We start from the raw sequence: 17,810 nt of genomic DNA, 5'->3' as shown, positions 1-17,810 counted from the left end.
CCATCAGCGACAGCCTTAAAGGGCGAAGCCTATATGAAATAGAACGTTGGTTACGTACTGTAACCCCAGATTCTATGAATATAGGCGTAGCCCTTTAAGCGTCGGGCCTCACTGGCTCCTAAATGGCTGAAGAAAAAAGCTATTTTGGGAGCCGATTTCCCGCTCTTAACGTAATTTATACGGACCGGGTGGGGCCCACACAGCAGGTGGGCGTGGACTAATTTTTTTCAGTGCTTATGCTGCGCATAACGGGATAAACCATCAGCGACAGCCTTAAAGGGCTACGCCTATATTCATAGAATCTGGGGTTACAGTACGTAACCAACGTTTTGTGGCAGTTAAGTCTGAATATGATGCTTCAGGTCCACAGACCATCAACGTGTAGACTTGCTGAGGCGTTCTGGAAGTCCACATTGCTTTGATAGCAGCCTTCAGTTCTTCTGCATTGTTGAGTCTGGTGTCTTATCTTCTTTTTGACAAAACCTACTTTTGACACTGCAGACAGGTGTCAAGACCTGCTGGAAATTGAATACATTTTTTGATGATATTCTAGTTTATTGAGATGTGCCTGTAAGGTATATACACATGGATTAACAAAAAAAAGATCCACATGACACAATTTAACATTTTTTGTTGTTATCTGCGTGGATGATTGAGCTTACATCTCTTTTTCACATGGATTACCATTTTCCATCACCACAATGGATTTCCATCTTTTTGAACGTAGCCAGGAGGGGTTTCCGGCATCTGTAAAAATGCGAAGGGGGAAAGAAATAATGTTCAGTTGTAAACCTATTACCTAAAAGCCCATCCAATCTGATTATTATACTGGCGCTGCTTTCACCCAAAAAAGAGAACCAGAGCCACTGTTTGACCCAATCAGAACAGAGCAGGGCGGGTCGTGCTGGCTGGTTCATGATGAGCCAGAGTGTGAGTACATAGAAACAAGGACACCGCACTACCCTAACAGAACCGCCTGCCCCTTCAAGAAGGCAATGACAAGTAATAAATTATTAAAAGTCTTCGTATTAAACATGAACTGAAAAATGTTGGATTTTATACCTGGATTACTGAGCATGGACTTTGTTGTTTTCAACCAGTTTGACAAGACTATCAACAAGGAAGAGGGCCGGCAATGGAGGAGGGGCGTACCAAAGAGACTGTCTTATCACAAGCAGAACTGGTTTGTTCCACTTTGGAGTAAGCTGTTGGGGGAAGAATCAGTTTTGTTGTGCGTTTCCTTGACTGATGAAGCCTTCCAGATCGAAGGCGAAACGTTTCAGCACAAAAAAAAAGAAACTGTCCAGATGACCTGACTGAAAAATGTTGGATTTTATACCTGGATTATTGAGCATGGACTTTGTTGTTAATACTGCAGATGCTGCACCAATCCGTGTGTCAATTTCATGCTCCATTCTTCCCTCACTCGTGAACAAAACCCTAAGATGCTTGAACTCCTTCACTTGAGGCAGAACTTCATCCTCAACCTCCACTCCACCCTTTTCCAATTAAGGACCATGGCCTCAGATTTGGAGGGGCTAATTTTCATCCCAGCTGCTTCACACTTTGTTGCGAATCGCTCCAGTGAGAGCTGAAGATCATGGCATGATGACGCCAACAGGACCACATCGTTTGCAAGGAGCAGAGATGGAACCCTGAGGCCACCGAACCGGAATCCCTCTGCCCCCTGGCTGCACCGAGAAATTCTGTCCATAAAAATTATGAACAGAATCGTAACAACAGACAGCCCTGACTTACTACCGGCAATATAAACCAAACTCTTGCACCACTTGTATATGGACTGAACAGTCCATACCAACGGGCCCCCAATCCCATACTTGCGGAGCACCCCACACAGTGTACCTCGAGGCGAATGCCTTCTCCAAGTCCACAAAACATATGTAGAGTGGATGGGCAAACTCCCATGACCCCTCAAGGACCCTAGTGAAAATAAAGGGCTGATCCAGTATTCCACGACCATGACAGAACCCTCATTGTTCCTCCTGGGCTTTCGTTTTATTATTGAATGATAAGTAATTATTGAGGGCTGCACGGTGGCGCAACTGGTAGAGCTGCTGCCTCTCAGCGAGCAGGTCCTTGGTTCAAACCCCGGTCCAGGGGCCTTTCTGGGTGGAGTTTGCATGTTCTCTCCGTGCATGCGTGGGTTTTCTCCGGGCACTCCGGTTTCCTCCCACAGACCAAAAACATGCATGTTAGGCTGATTGGTAACTCTAAATTGTCCCTAGGTGTGAGTGAGAGAGTGAATGGTTGTTTGTCTTGTTTGTCTCTATGTGGCCCTGTGATGGACTTGCGACCCGTCCAGGGTGTACCCCGCCCCTCGCACAGTGATCGCTGGACATGGGCACCAGCAACCCCCGTGACCCAAAAATGGAATAAGCGGGTAAAGATAATGGATGGATGGATGAAGTAATTATTGATATGTCATTGTCTCTATTTCCCTTTTTCTTTTTATATGTGTCACAATTTTCCGTTTACAGCTTCTCCTCCAGTTTTGATAAAACTCATACATCAAAATACAAACCGGATTCCAAAAAAGTTGGGACACTAAACAAATTGTGAATAAAAACTGAATGCAATGATGTGGAGATGGCAAATGTCAATATTTTATTCGTAATATAACATAGATGACAGCTCAAAAGTTTAATCTGAGTAAATGTAACATTTTTTTTTTTTTTGCCAAAATATCTTTATTGAATTTTATCAGGTTTAACAAACACAACTCTAACATTCTACAAAAATAATACAGCAATGTATTCAAACCAAAATACTAAAAGCCAAAACAAAACAAACAAAAAACAAAGTGCCCCTCACAAGATTCTGATCATATTGCAACCTATTTCAAACTCCAACATTTTAAAGGAAAAATATGTTGATTCCAAATTTCAGTGTCAACAAATCCCCAAAATGTTAGGACAAGTAGCAATAAGTGGCTGGAAAAAGGAAATTGAGCATATAACGAACAGCTGGAAGACCAATTAACACTAATTAGGTCAATTGACAACATGATTGGGTATAAAAAGAGCTTCTCAGAGTGTCAGTGTCTCTCAGAAGCCAAGATGGTAAGAGGATCACCAATTCCACCATTGTTGCGCAGAAAGATAGTACAGCAATACTAGAATGGTGTTACCCAGCGTAAAATAGCAAAGACTTTTAAGTTATCATCATCAACCGTGCATAACCTTATCAAAAGATTCAGAGAATCTGGAACAATCGCGGTGCATAAGGGTCAAGGCCATAAAACTCTACTGGATGCTCGTGATCTCCGGGCCCTTAAACGTCACTGCACCTCAAACAGGAATGCCACTGTCAAGGAAATAAGAGAATTGGCTCAGGAATACTTCCAGAAACCATTGTCAGTGAACACAATCCACCGTGCCATCCGCCGTTGCCATCTGAAACTCTACAGTGCAAAGAGGAAGCCATTTTTAAGCAAGCTCCACAAGCTCAGATGTTTGCACTGGGCCAGGGGTCATTTAAAATGGAGTGTGGCAAAATGGAAGACTGTTCTGTGGTCAAATGGGTCACGATTTGAAGTTCTTTATGGAACACTGGGACCCCATGTCATCTGGACCAGAGAGGACAAGGATAGCCCAAGTTGTTATCAACGTTCCGTTCAGAAGCCTGCATCACTGATGGTATGGGGTTGCATGAGCGCTTGTGGCATGGGCAGCTTGCATGTCTGGAAAGGCACCATTAATGCAGAGAACAATGTTCAGGTTCTAGAACAACATATGCTCCCATCTAGACGTCATCTCTTTCAGGGAAGACCCTGCATTTTTCAACACGATAATGCCAGACCACATTCTGCAGCAATCACAACATCATGGCTACGTAGGAGAAGGATCCGGGTACTGAAATGGCCAGCCTGCAGTCCAGATCTTTCACCTATAGAGAACATTTGGCGCATCATAAAGAGGAAGGTGCGACAAAGAAGGCCCAAGACCATTGAACAGTTAGAGGCCTGTATTAGACATGAATGAGAGAGCTTTCCTATTTCTAAACTTGAGAAACTGGTCTCCTCTGTCCCCAGACGTCTGTTGAGTGTTGTAAGAAGAAGGGGGGATGTCACACAGTGGTAAAAATGGACTTGTCCCAACTTTTTTGGGATTTGTTGACGCCATGAAATTTGGAAACAACAGATTTTTCCCTTAAAATGATACATTCTCTCAGTTTAAACTTTTGATCTGTGATTTGTGTTCTATTCTGAATAAAATGTTAGATGTTGGCACCTCCACATCATTGCATTCAGTTTTTATTCACAATTTGTTTAGTGTCCCAACTTTTTTGGAATCCGGTTTGTATAATAAAACATTTTTTAATGCTGACAAAATTTACCCCCAAAATTTATAAATTGTCCCTATAGAATGTCCTCAAGTTCAAGTCATTTTCATCGTCATTCTCATTACACGTGATACATGAGGTGGAAAGAAATGACGTGCACAGTGTCCCAGTTACGCCCAACAATAGCCTAAATATAAAGTACAATAGAAATGAATGTATCATTGTATCAAGTATCAATGGGATTTGACGAATCCCATGTGAAAACCCAGCCCTCTTCAGAACTCTTGAGCTCAGACTTCACATCAGAAACATCATTCAAAGTTTAAACTGGTCACAGGAAGTTGAACTTTATATGTCTGCACTGACATTTTGATTTTTATAATATTTTTTGGAAAAAAAAATCTAAAGCCCTATTTGCACGGGATTATTATTATTTTTTTTTTTCATTTAGCCTTTATTTATCCAGGTTAGTCTCATTGAGCCACGAGAACTCATTTTCAAGAGAGACCTGTTTAGGGAGCACATGGTGGGGGTTAAGGGCCTTGCTCATGGGCCCAGAGTGGGGCGAATGAGGGTGGGGGGGCAAGTGTGGGTGTTTCACCCACCCCACCCACAATTTTGTGAACCGCCGATCTTCGGATCAAAGGCCCACCTCTCTAACCTCTGCGCCACCACTCCCCCCATTAGTTTTACCTATGGACCACATGCTAGTTGTAGTAATTACGGAGATTGTCTGTGTTGTTAATCCCGTGCGAATTGACCATGTCAGTAATTTGTAAAGTAAAAGTTCCCCCACAAATTACCTACTATATTTTGCTGTGATAATACTAATCCAATGCGTATAGGCATCTCTGTGATTTGGACAGAAATGTGCGGGATCCGAGATGTGATTAGGCGGTTTTTGTTTTTGTTTTCTGAGCAAAATCATTTGGAAAAATAATGAACAAGGCTATTTTAAACGAACGCGCTGCTCACTTTGGCTTTTATGCTGCTACTTCCTTCACCGCAAATGACAGCAGGTGCGGAGACGCGCACGTGATCAGCTGACCCATCCATCCATCCATCCATTATATTTACCCGCTTCTTCCTTTTTGAGACACGCGTGGCCATGACAGGTTGTCATCTGAGCTTAACATTGTGCTTTTTTTTTTTTTTTTTTTTTTCCACCTCTTAAACCAGCCGGTCGAACCTGCCTCCTCCTCATCAATTGGATTAACACAATTTCATATTGTGCATTCTTTACTTTTCTTTGTGCTGATTCGTATAACCGCATAAAAGCCTGAGACCAGCCTTGCCCGCACATTAAGTACATTATTATGGACAGGCCCGGTCGTGACAATGCAGCGCGTTAACATCATATCTGGAAGATGTCCATAAATTTCAGCTAAATCTCAGGCTTTGGTTATCCCGTGTGAATGCGTTGCATAAAAAGCAGACGTTGGGGAGTAATTTATTTATTACATGACGTGGTCCCTAGGTAAAACTAATCCTGTACAAATAAGGCTTAAGTTTAAGTTTGAGTTTTGGAGATTTTATCACACTGTGTTCAATTTAGAGTGATGTCACACACTAACTTTGAGTTGTTTAAACATTTTTGTAAACTCCTTTTACTCCTACATGTCACACTTTTTTACAGTTTACAAATCAGAACTTAGGCATTTTTTGTATATTTTCCATCAGTGTGTCTCTCATTGCCAATGAAGTTGTCTTCTCTCCAATCCCCCCAAGTTCAGTGCACACCCAAACTCTTAATTTCCAATGTACGTATATGAGCTCAGAATTATCTCTTCAAAAGTAGAAGCGAAGTTCGTTTGTGTTCATAGAATGTACAAATAATGAGCATCGTTTTTTATTGAAGGAAACTTGAGCCCTCGGATTAAGATCATAAACTTATTACGTTTTCCTTTTTTCAGCAGTGTTGTTCTCTGTTTTTAACAGTGTTTTTATAGTATTTTGAACGCTGAAAATAATAAGACTGACTAAAATAAAAAGAACCATTTCAATGGTAAAGTGAGTAAACATACAAAGACATTAAAAAATGGCCAAACTGAACTAGACAATCAGAAATTTTGAGTCTGAAAAAGTATGGACTTTTAAAATGGGAAAACTTTAGGAATCATGTTAAATGATTTGATAAAATTGTTTTGTTTGTTTTGAACAGTCTCGTAGATATTTTTAATAAAGATGCTGTCCGATGCTATGTGATCTTCACATACCGTGTTGTTGTGTTCAGGTACCGTGAGGAGGCGGTGGCGTACAAAGAGGAGCACCTGAGAGACCGACAGCTGCCTCAGTGTTATGTTCAGTATATGATAGCTATTATCAACAACTGCCAGACATTCAAGTAAGGCTGAAGTGTATTCATCATGTAGTTTTTACAATTTCACCAAGTATTATCTTTTGTCGCACGATTAAGTTTTTATGTCTGAGATCATAAATGAGATGTGCATTGTTTTTTTTAGGTGAAACTAATGTTTGAAATTTTGATTATTGTGGCTAAAATGAACTACTTCAGTGATTCCGCTGACTAACAACATATCAGGTCTCTCTTTAAAACGAGTTCTCATGTCTGTATATCCATCCATCCAATATCTTTACATGCTTTTTTCTTTTCGGATCCCTGATGCCCATATCCAGCTATCACTGTGCAAGAGGCAGGGACACCCTGGACAGGTCTCCAGTCCATCACAGGGACACAGAGAGACAAACAAGACAAATAACCATTCACTCTCTCACTCACATCTAGGGACAATTTAGAGTTACCAATCAGCCTAACATGCATGTTTTTGGTCTGTGGGAGGAAACCAGAGTACCCGGAAAAAACCCACACATGCACGGAGAGAACATGCAAACTCCACCCAGGAAGGCCCCTGGCTGGGATTTGAAATGATGACCTTCTTGCTGAGAGGCAGCAGCTCTACAAACTGCGCCATCGTGCCGTTTATAAACAAAGGGTAAATAAATAAATATACAGTAGTCCCTTGTTTATCACGGGGGATTCATACCCTGAAGCCCTGCAATTAGTGAAAAACTGTGAAGTAGGACTAGTAGTACAAGCAGTAAGGGTGTATTTTTTTGTCCTATAAGTCGCGTTTTTTACACAATATGCCCTGCAACTCATAGGCCGAAGTGACATATTTATGGATTTTTTTCCATCCATCCATCCATTATTTTCCGCTTATTCCGAAGTCGGGTCGTGGGGGCAGCAGCTTGAGCAGGGAGGCCCAGACATCTCTTTCCACAGCCATTTCTTCCATCTCTTCTGGGAGGATTTCAAAGCGTTCCCAGGACAACCGAGAGACATAGTCTCTCCAGCGTGTCCTGGGTCTTCCTCGGGGTCTCCTCCCAGTTGGGCATGCCCGAAGCACCTCCCTAGGGAGGCGCCCAGGGGGCGTCCTTACCAGATGCCCGAACCACCTCAACTGCCTCCTCTCGACGTGAAGGAGTAACGATTCTACTCCCGAGTCTCTCCCGGATAACTGAACTTCTCACCCTATCTCTAAGGTAGAGTCCAGCTACCCTGCAGAGAAAACTCATTTCAACCGCCTGTATCCATGATCTCATTCTTTCGGTCACTACCCAGAGCTCATGACCATAGGTGAGGGTAGGAATGTAGATCGACCAGTAAACAGAGAGCTTTGCCTTACAGCTCAGCTCTCTCTTCACCACAACGGACCGGTAGAGTCCGCAATACTGCAGATGCTGCACCAATCCGTCTGTCAATCTCACGCTCCATTCTTCCCTCACTCGTGAACAAAATCCCGAGATACTTGAACTTCTCCGTTTGAGGCAGAACCTCAATCTCGACCTGAAGAGAGCAATCCACCCTTTTCCGGTTGAGGACCATGGCCTCAGATTTAAAGGTGCTGATTCTCATCCCAGCCGCTTCACACTGGGCTGCGAACTGCTCCAATGAGAGCTGAAGATCATGGCACGATGACGCCAACAGAACCACATCATCTGCAAAGAGCAGAGATGGAATCCTGAGGCCACCGAACTGGAAACCCTCCACCAGATGGCCACACCGGGAGATTCTGTCCATAAAAGTTATGAACAGAATCGGTGACAACGGACAGTCCTGGCAGAGTCCAACTCCTACCCTGAAGGGGTTTGACTTACTGCTGGCAATGCAAACCAAACTCGCACCACTTGTATAGGGACTGAACAGCCCGTAACAACGGGTCTCCAATCCCATACTCACGGAGCACCCCCCACAGTGTACCCCGAGGAGCACGGTCGAATGCCTTCTCCAAGTCCACAAAACACATGTAGACTGGATGTGCAAACTTCCATGACCCCTCAAGGACCCTAGTGAGAGTAAAGAGCTGATCCAATGTTCCACGGCCGGGACGGAACCCACATTGTTCCTCCTGGATCTGAGGTTTGACCAACGATCAGACTTGCTTCTCCAGTACCCCTGAATAGACCTTACCAGGGAGGCTGAGAGTGATGCCCCTATAATTGGAGCACTCCCTCTGGTCCCACTTTTTGAAGAGGGGAACCACCACTCCAGTCTGCCAATCCAGTGGCACTGCCCCCGATGTCCACGCAACATTGCAAAGGCGTGTCAGCCAAGACAGCCCCACTACATCCAGATCCTTAAGGAAAACAGGGTGAATCTCATCCACTCCCAGAGCCCTGCCGCCTCTGAGCTTTGAAAACTACCTCGGTGACCTCAGCCACGGTTATGGACGGATCAACGCTAAAGTCCCCCGACTCAGCTTCCTCCATGGACGACGTGCTGGTGGGATTGAGAAGGTCCGAGAAGTATTCCTTCCACCTCCCGACGACATCACTGGTTGTGGTCAACAGCACCCCACCTTCACTGAACACACTGTTAGTAAAGTGCTGCTTTCCCCTTCTCAACCGCCTTATGGTTTGCCAGAATCTCCTCGGAGCCGACCGAGAGTCTCTATCCAAGGTCTCACCGAACTCCTCCCACATCTGAGCTTTTGCCTCAGCAACAGCCAAGCCTGCAGACCACTTGGCCCTCTGGTACTCCTCAACTGTCTCCAGAGTCCCACTGGCCAACAAGGCCTGATAAGACTCCTTCTTCAGCTTTACAGCCTCCCTAACCTGGGGTGTCCACCACCAAGTTTGTGGATGGCCACCGCGAGAAGGATCAACAAACTTGTGGCCACAGCTCAAGGCAGCTACCTCAACAAGCGAGGCGCGGAACATGGCCCACTTGGACTCAATGTCCCCCATCTCAGCTGGGATGCGGTTAACGCTCTCCCAGAGGTGTGAGTTGAAGATCTCTCTGACGGGTTCTTCTGCCAGGCGTTCCCAGCAAACCCTCACTACACGTCTGGGTCTACCGGATCTGTCCGGTATCTTCTCCCGCCATATGATCCAACTCACTACCAGGTGGTTATCAGTTGACAGCTCAGCTCCTCTCTTCACCCAAGTGTCCAAAACAAATGGCTGCAAATCAGATGACACGACTATCATCGATCTACGACCTAAGGTGTCCTGGTGCCAAGTGCACTTATGGACACCCTTATGTTCGAACATGGTGTTCGTGATGGACAAACTATGACTAGCACAGAAGTCCAACAACAGAACACCGCTCGGGTTCAGATAAGAGAGGTTCCTCCCAGTCACACCCCTCCAGGTCACAATGTCATTACCCACGTGGGCATTCAAGTCCCCCAGCAGAATAAAGGAGTCCCTAGCTGGCACACCTTCCAGCACCCCTGCCAAGGACTCCAAGAAGGCCGGATACTCTGAACTGCAGTTTGGCGCATAGGCACAAACAACAGTCGGAGCCCGTCCCCCCACCCGAAGGCGAAGGGAAGCCACCCTCTCATCTACCGGGGAAAACTCCAACACACAGGCACCAAATCGGGGGGCTACAAGTAGACCCACACCAGCTCGACACCTCTCACCATGGGCAACTCCAGAGTGGAATAAGGTCCAGCCCCTCTCAAGGAGATCGGTTCCGGAGCTCATGCTGTGCGTCGAGGTGAGCCCAACTATATCTAGTCGGTACCTTTCAACCTCGTGCACAAGCTCAGGCTGCTTCCCTGCTAGAGAGGTTTCATTCCATGTCCCAAGAGCCAGCTTTGGTAAGCCAGGGTCAGAGCGCCAAGGTCCCCGCCTTCGGCCACTGCCCATAGAATCATGCACCCGACTTTTATGGCCCTTCCTGCAGGTGCTGGGTCCACAGGAAGGATTTTTTTTTCATATTGTATTTTTTCACATATTTATACACCAATTTTTGGCTGAGATATGACCGTTCTATTTCGTATAGGCTTCGTCCTTTAAGAGCTGTCGCTGATGGGTTTTAATCCCGTTATGCGAAGCATCACACTGAAAAGTTTAGTCCACGCCCACCTGCTGTGTGGGCCCCACCCGGTCCGTATAAATTACATTAAGAGCAGGTAATCGGCTCCCAATTTTCTTCAGCAAGCTAATAACACTGACCTTCTACAAGATGTCCAGTTCCAACATCATCTGCTTGTGTTCATCTTGCAAGACCAGTTACTTGCTCAGCTTTGACTGGCACGACACCTGCGAGGGATGCATGGGTCCCCGCCACGTCGCCCGCGCTTCGTCCTGCCGCCTCTGTGACGATCTTCCACTGGAGGAAAGGCAGAGGAGAGCAGCCTTGTTTAAGGCTAACATCGAGGACTGCCTGTTCGTGGTGGGAGACTGTTCGCTGGACGACGCGTTTGACTTCTTCGACGCCGGCTCTCGGAGCGAATCGGATGGTTCCTCTGGGACTGGCAACGTCAGCAGCAGCCCCGATGCTCACTCCCTCCCAGAGAGTGCATTGGTGGAACGAGGGGGTCCGAGCGGATGCTCGACCCCTCTGGGCTTTCCCGCCTCAACGGCTGCATCGCTCCCTGCCGTCAGCGCACTCCTATCGGAGTTGCCTGACATTATCCGGGAAGCTGCTGACATGAAGGGACTTTCCGTTCCCTTACCCCCCCCCGCCCAGATCGGATGATCTTGCAGGAAGATTTGGCTCCACGCCGGCTCGCCATCCTGATCCCATCTGGCCTCAGTTTCCTGCGGTGACGTCGTATTGGAACGAGGCCGCAGCCGGTCCTGGTAAGCTGAGAGCGCCCTTCGCCACCTTTGCTCCCATCACCAGAGTGGAGGGGTTCACTGAGCGGAGCTTTCCCTCGGTACCCCCCCTTGAGCCAAGCCTTACAAAAGCTTTCAGAGCGAAGCTGTCCAGGTTGGAGTAGTGGCCCGACCCTCCTGGGAAAAATGACCAGACGGTGACCACGCTCTCCAATCGAGCTCATCAATGTGCGTTTCAGGCAGCCGCAGCTAACAACAACAACGTGGCGCTGTTAGCATACAGCGTGTCCAAGAGGCTGGAGGCCGCAGATCTGCCTGAGGAGTCCAAAAGCTCCCTCTGCAAAGCAGCTGACGCCATCCTCAACATGTGTGCCTCTTCTGCTGTCTGCCTGTCCAGGATTGCAGCGTGGATGACGATGATTCAGCGATCCACCTGGCTTCGTCACTGCCCCTCGCTGCTGGAGAAACTGCACAGAGACCTGATGGAGGGCCCCATCACGGCGGATGCGTTGTTCGGGAGCAGTTTCAAGGCCATGTTGGCGAACTCCAAACAGTCGGAGGAGGTGTCGGAGACCATGCGCCACTTCATCAAGCCACGCGGCTCATCCCGCCCCCCGGCCCGCTGGAGAGATCGTCGTGAGCAGAGGCAGAAGCAACGACAGTCCACGGCCGCCGCCGCTGCAGCGTCTCGCCCAGCTCCACCACCAGCCCCGCCTGTCAGAGACCAGCCCTCTTTATCCCGGCAACCAGCAGTTCAGCTTTTCCCCAGAGATCGCCTGCAGGCGGCGCCCTGGGCCAACAAATCGCAGAGCTCACTGGGGGAAAAGATTTTAAAAATGACGGTCTGCGGAGGGTGTGTGTAAAAGTGACACAAAAATTGAAATAAATCATTCAATGATCAAAGTGTCTGTTTTTAGCCAGTCTGTAATCTCGGATGAACTCACAGTGGCTGCACACGTATCCTCCACACTTAACGAGCCGTGTCCTTAAATTAAGGTTTTTTAAATTCACCGTTGCTCCAAGACATGACGAGACGCTCACACGACACAATGGTAAGCGAAATAACTCGTTGTCAACCCGAGCTGCACAATCCTCACCCAAGCGGTGTCAAACGCGCACTCGCGCGACGCAAACATCCTTCACCCAAATGGTGTTGCGTTGATGATGGTGCACACTCGGCTCCCCGGCGCTCACCGGCTCACATAGGCATAAATGTGGGACTGCAGGTCGGGTCCGGTGAAGGACCTCGTTCTCGGCAAGAGCGACACACGCCTCACCGAAGCAAACGCGTGCCGCCGTGGCGCGGGCAAATTTCACCCACCGCGTCTCAGCGCTCGGCCGCTCACGGCATCATAAGCGTGAGACAGCTGAGCGAACACAGTGACGAGTCTCGCCTCCAGCGAGAGCGGCGCACGTCCCACCAGAGAAAACGTGTGCTCTCGCGGGGCTCGCAGCCTTCACTCAAACAGCACGGCGTAGATGAAGTCGTGCTCACCGCTTCTCAGCGCTCACCCGCTCATGGCAGCATAGATGCAAGATCTCAAAGCGAACCTAGCGCAGGACACCGCTCGCGGCAGGAGCGACACGCGTTTCACCGCAGTGGCGTTAAATGCGGGGCCCCACGGCGTCATCAGCTGTCACATGCTTCTCCTCAACACAAACTGGCCCACCTAGACTTGAAGGTTGGTCCGCAGTCCGAACGTAGCACACAGGCGCGTTCAGAGCCCTTTCGAGGAAGTCTCGCCTTGGGTCACGCGGAAAACATTCCCGCGACACATGACGCGGTCAAGGCGGTGGACTGGATGACATCCGTACAAAACATGACACATCACTTAAACGCGCGTCCACTCCACGAACGTTACACGGAGAGGCCAAAAACATGTTCACCAGACAGATGGATGGCCAGGTTGTTAAGCAAGGGTTACACGTTGCAATTTGCAACTCGACCCCCTCCGTTCGGAGAAATTTTAGAGATGGTCCTGTCATCACCAGACCAAATCTCATTCCTAAATGCAGAAGTCCAAGAACTTCTGGTAAAAGAGGTGATCTCCAGGGTTCCCAACGGAGAGGAAAACACAAGGTTTTACTCACGTTACTTCCTGGTTCCCAAACGGACCGGAGGAACGAGACCCATTTCGGATCTGTCAGTTTTCAACAAGGCGATCATGGACAGACCGTTTCACATGTTGACAACCAGACAGCTGTTGGACAACATCCAGAGAAACGACTGGTTTGTTTCCGTCGACCTGAAAGATGCCTACTTTCACATACCGATCATCCCAAAACAGAAAATTCCTGCATTTCTCCTTTCAAGGGATGAAGTATCAGTACAACAGGCTGCCGTTCGGGTATTCCCTCACGCCTCGTACGTTCTTAAAGTGTGTGGAAATGGCCCCGCATCCGTTACACAGAGTAGGGATGAGAGTTTTGTTTTACCTGGACGACCTGTTGCTGCTGTCACGCTCCAGACAGGAGGCAGCGAGACAGGCCTAGGTGCTGACATCACACCTGTTAAATCTGGGCTTTGCCATAAATTGGAAGAAAAGCTTGATTCTTCCGGCCCAGACAATTGTTTATCTGGGAATAGAGCTAAACTCAACCACCATGATGGCTCGTTTATCACAAACGAGAATCGACACTCTAAAAGACCAGCTCCGCCACGTAAGACCTGGCAGAGTGGTAACGGCTATTTCCATCATGAAGCTTTTTAGGAACGATGTCATCAGCTCACACAGTGGTCCCGCTGGGTTTACTACACGAGACGCCTCCAGAGGTGGTTTGCGCGTCTGCGTGTGGATCCAGTAAGACAAAAGAGACAGATGATCACTGTTCCTCTCTCCGTGAGAGCAGACCTCCGACACTTGGGAAACACCCTGGTTCTGTCGGAGGGAGTCCCCGTCAGCAGTCCCACATCACACGTGTCAGTCTTCACAGACGCGTCGCTGTCAGGCTGGGGGGGACATGCCTATCTCAAGCTGTAGGGGCGCGGTGGCCCCATCACACATCAGCCCACATAAATGTTTTGGAGTGTCTCACAGTGCTGCACGTGATTCAATACTTTGATCCTGTGCTGCAGAATCAACACGTTTTGATTCACACAGACAACAAGGTGACTGCTGCGTACATACACGTAAACCGGCAGGGGGGGGTGTGCGCTCAGCCCAGATGTTACACATTGCGCGAAAACTACTGTGTTGTTCACACCAAAATCTACTCTCCATCAGATCAGTGTACATACCCGGTGTTCTGAACAAACGAGCAGATGTGATGTCCAGGGGCGGTCCACGTCACGGGGACTGTACTTTGCATCCAGATTTGATGGCCCAGACGTGGCAGAAATTTGGCAAAGCAGCTGTGGACCCATTTGCGACACGAGAAAACGCTCAGTGTCAACTATGGTTTTCCCTGAGCCCGCGAGACGAACCACCGCTGGGGGTGGATGCGTTTGCCCACAGCCCATGGCCCAAAACTCTTCTGTACACGTTTCCTCCACCTCCTCTGATTTTACAGTTCCTGAATCGAGTTCATGAGGAGAGATTGACAGCTCTCCTGGTGGCCCCCAAGCGCATGAACGCACCATGGTTCCCAGTCCTGCAATGCCTGCTGTCGGGGCGCCCGTGGAAACTGCCGTGGAGGGAGGATGCTCTCCTCCCAGGCAGGAGGAGTGATCAGGAGTTACCCAGAAATAGGCCAGCACCTGTGGGTCTGGCCGCTGAGCGGATCCGCTTAGAGAGAATGGGTCTCCCACAGAATGTAGTGCGCACAATCCAGGATTCACGTGCTGCATCTACCACAGCGCTGTACACATCAAAGTGGACAGCTTTTCAGCGCTGGTGTGCAGAGAAGGTTATAGAGGCCACATCATGTCTACTAGGTGACGTGCTGTCTTTTCTGCAGCAGCTGATGGACAGGAACTTGGCGTTCAGCACGATTAAAACGTACGCTGCAGCCCTCTCTTCCTGCCACAAAGGGTTTGGAGACAGAACAGCTTTTAATCATCCGCTGATGAAGCGTTTTCTAAAAGGTGTATAGAGACGCAGGCCTGTTTCACGCCCACTTGTTCCACAGTGGGATTTAACGCTGGTCCTGCAGGCCCTGATCAAAGCTCCATTTGATCCTCTGGATCAGGTTCCAATTAAATTCTTGTCTATTAAAACAGCCCTGCTGCTGGCTTTAACATCCGCTAAGAGGGTGAGTGATTTATCTGCCCTCTCGGTCACTCCGTCATGTCTCAGAATTCAGGCTGACGGCAGCTCAGCTGGTCTAAGACCGAATCCAGCTTTTATGGCTAAAAACATCACGAGCTCTTTTAAATCAAGAGCGATATCATTGGAGGGGTTTTTCCCTCCCCCCCACAAATCAGAAGAAGAAGCGTCTTTCCATCTTCTCTGTCCGGTGCGGGCGTTGACGTGTTACATAGCGCGCACAGCTGCAATGCGTCAAACTCAACATCTGCTTGTGCATTATAGAGATGCATCTGCAGGTCGCCCGCTATCCACCCAGCGCTTGTCACACTGGCTGTGTGAGGCCATCTCTGAAGCCTACAGAGCATCAGATTTAGAGCCTCCTGTCAACCTCAGAGCACACTCGACCAGGGGTATTGCATCTTTGACTGCTTTGCATAATGGTATGTCAATGTAGGACATTTGCACTGCGGCTGCGTGGTCAACACCCTGCTCATTTATTCGCTTCTATTTACGTGATGTGACAGTTCGTTCCATGACACATTCTGTCCTTAATGCTCTAACAGAATGAATGTTATTGTTTTCATGGAAACCCGTTTAGGCTCACATCTGACTGCATGCTTTACGGTGTGAGATTTTGTTATCAGTCACAAGTTGTGTCTGTTATTTTGGTTCTATTGTCACTAATCAGTTCATGACTATTATTACCAATCAGTTAATTTGATTATAATCAGTTCACTTGTTATTATTAATCTGTTCATACTGTTCAGCCATGAATCAGTTGGTTCATGGCCCCCCTTTTCAACATCTTCCCTCCCCGTTGAAAGTTTCCGGGGCGTTCATGCTTTTCAGATTGCATAGTTACACAACATGCGTCTGTGTATGGCACACATAATTACGCAATGCGTAATTATGCACATGGGGAGCTGAGTGTCAAGACGTTTTTGTGGGCAAGCTTCTGTCTCATACGGTGTTCGAATGGACCCAGTGAGGCGAGGACAACATCCGCTTCGCCCTTAGCCCATCAGCGACAGCTCTTAAAGGGCGAAGCCTATACGAAATAGAACGTTGGTTACGTACTGTAACCCCAGATTCTATGAGTATAGGCGTAGCCCTTTAAGCGTCGGGCCTCACTGGCTCCTAAATGGCTGAAGAAAAAAGCTATTTGGGAGCCGATTACCCGCTCTTAACGTAACTTATACGGACCGGGTGGGGCCCACACAGCAGGTGCGCGTGGACTAAACTTTTCAGTGTGATGCTTCGCATAACGGGATAAAACCCATCAGCGACGGCTCTTAAAGGGCTACGCCTATACTCATAGAATCTGGGGTTACAGTACGTAACCAATGTTTTCATTCATTCTGCCTGAAAATATTGAACACTATCATTTTCAGCCGCTAGATGCCATTCGAGTAATATGGCATGCTGTTGTGTCATGTAATAGGTAAAAGTGGCTATTAATGACACATCTGGCTTGCCATAGCATGCCATCTTTGTCCAGCACACCTGGAGCAACCGTCAAATCAGCTTAATTTCGCTGCGGCGCTCTGGCAAAATGCAGCTTATTTGACCATTGAAGTGCATTTGTTAAGTAAAAGTTCAACTGAGACACACCTTTACTATAAAGTTGAGCAAACAAATAATTGTATGTATGTAGTTCTCTTGTTAAATTTCAAAGAAATGCACAGCGAGTTGCCCTCTACGCGTTTCCCTTTCCGCGTATCAGCTTTTGAAATACAGCTGATTTGACCGTCAAAGTGCATTTATTAAGCAAAAGTTGGAATAAGACACAACTTTGCTATAATTTTGAGCAAAAAAATAATTATTTTTAGTTGTTTATCTTGTGAAATTTCGGAGAATTATACAGCCAGTCCTCCTGTGCACGCTCCCCTGGCCACCATTTGGCAGCCAATCAATTTTTGGCACAACACCGACCCACATTTCCCGGTTGTCAGAGGTGAACAGCTGATCAGCTGCAGCATGAAGTCTATCCTGCAGCTCTGGGCTGCACAAAGATGCAGCAGGTGCTAAATAAATTAAAACAATTTATTTAAATAAAAATTCCATGCCTATGGAGCGGCTCATGCCTCAATTAGCCAAATGTGTCATGTCCAGTCTTATTTTGTAAAACAGCGATAGAGCGAGTCCACGATAAACGAACCATGAAAAAGCGAGGGACTACTCTTGTGTGTGTGTGGTTATGTGTGTATGTATATGTATATGTATATATATATATATATATATATATATATATATATATATATATATATATATATGTGTGTGTGTGTGTGT

At 47.4% G+C, this 17,810-nt stretch overlaps 1 protein-coding gene across 1 annotated transcript in view; it reads left to right on the top strand.

The window, feature by feature from the left end:
• exoc3 (exocyst complex component 3) overlaps positions 1–17,810 on the top strand; it is a 202,252-nt gene that overhangs the window by 88,633 nt on the left and 95,809 nt on the right. Inside the window, exon 12 of the mRNA XM_037681994.1 lies at positions 6,536–6,646. Coding sequence (XP_037537922.1) covers positions 6,536–6,646 — 111 coding nt within the window. The remainder of the gene's footprint in view (positions 1–6,535; positions 6,647–17,810) is intronic.

Source organism: Nematolebias whitei, chromosome 9 (genome assembly GCF_014905685.2).
Source record: "Nematolebias whitei isolate Nwh7 chromosome 9, NemWhi1, whole genome shotgun sequence".
Taxonomy (NCBI): domain Eukaryota; kingdom Metazoa; phylum Chordata; class Actinopteri; order Cyprinodontiformes; family Rivulidae; genus Nematolebias; species Nematolebias whitei.
Note: the sequence above shows the minus strand (reverse complement) of the source record. Positions and strands in the feature narration are given on the sequence as shown.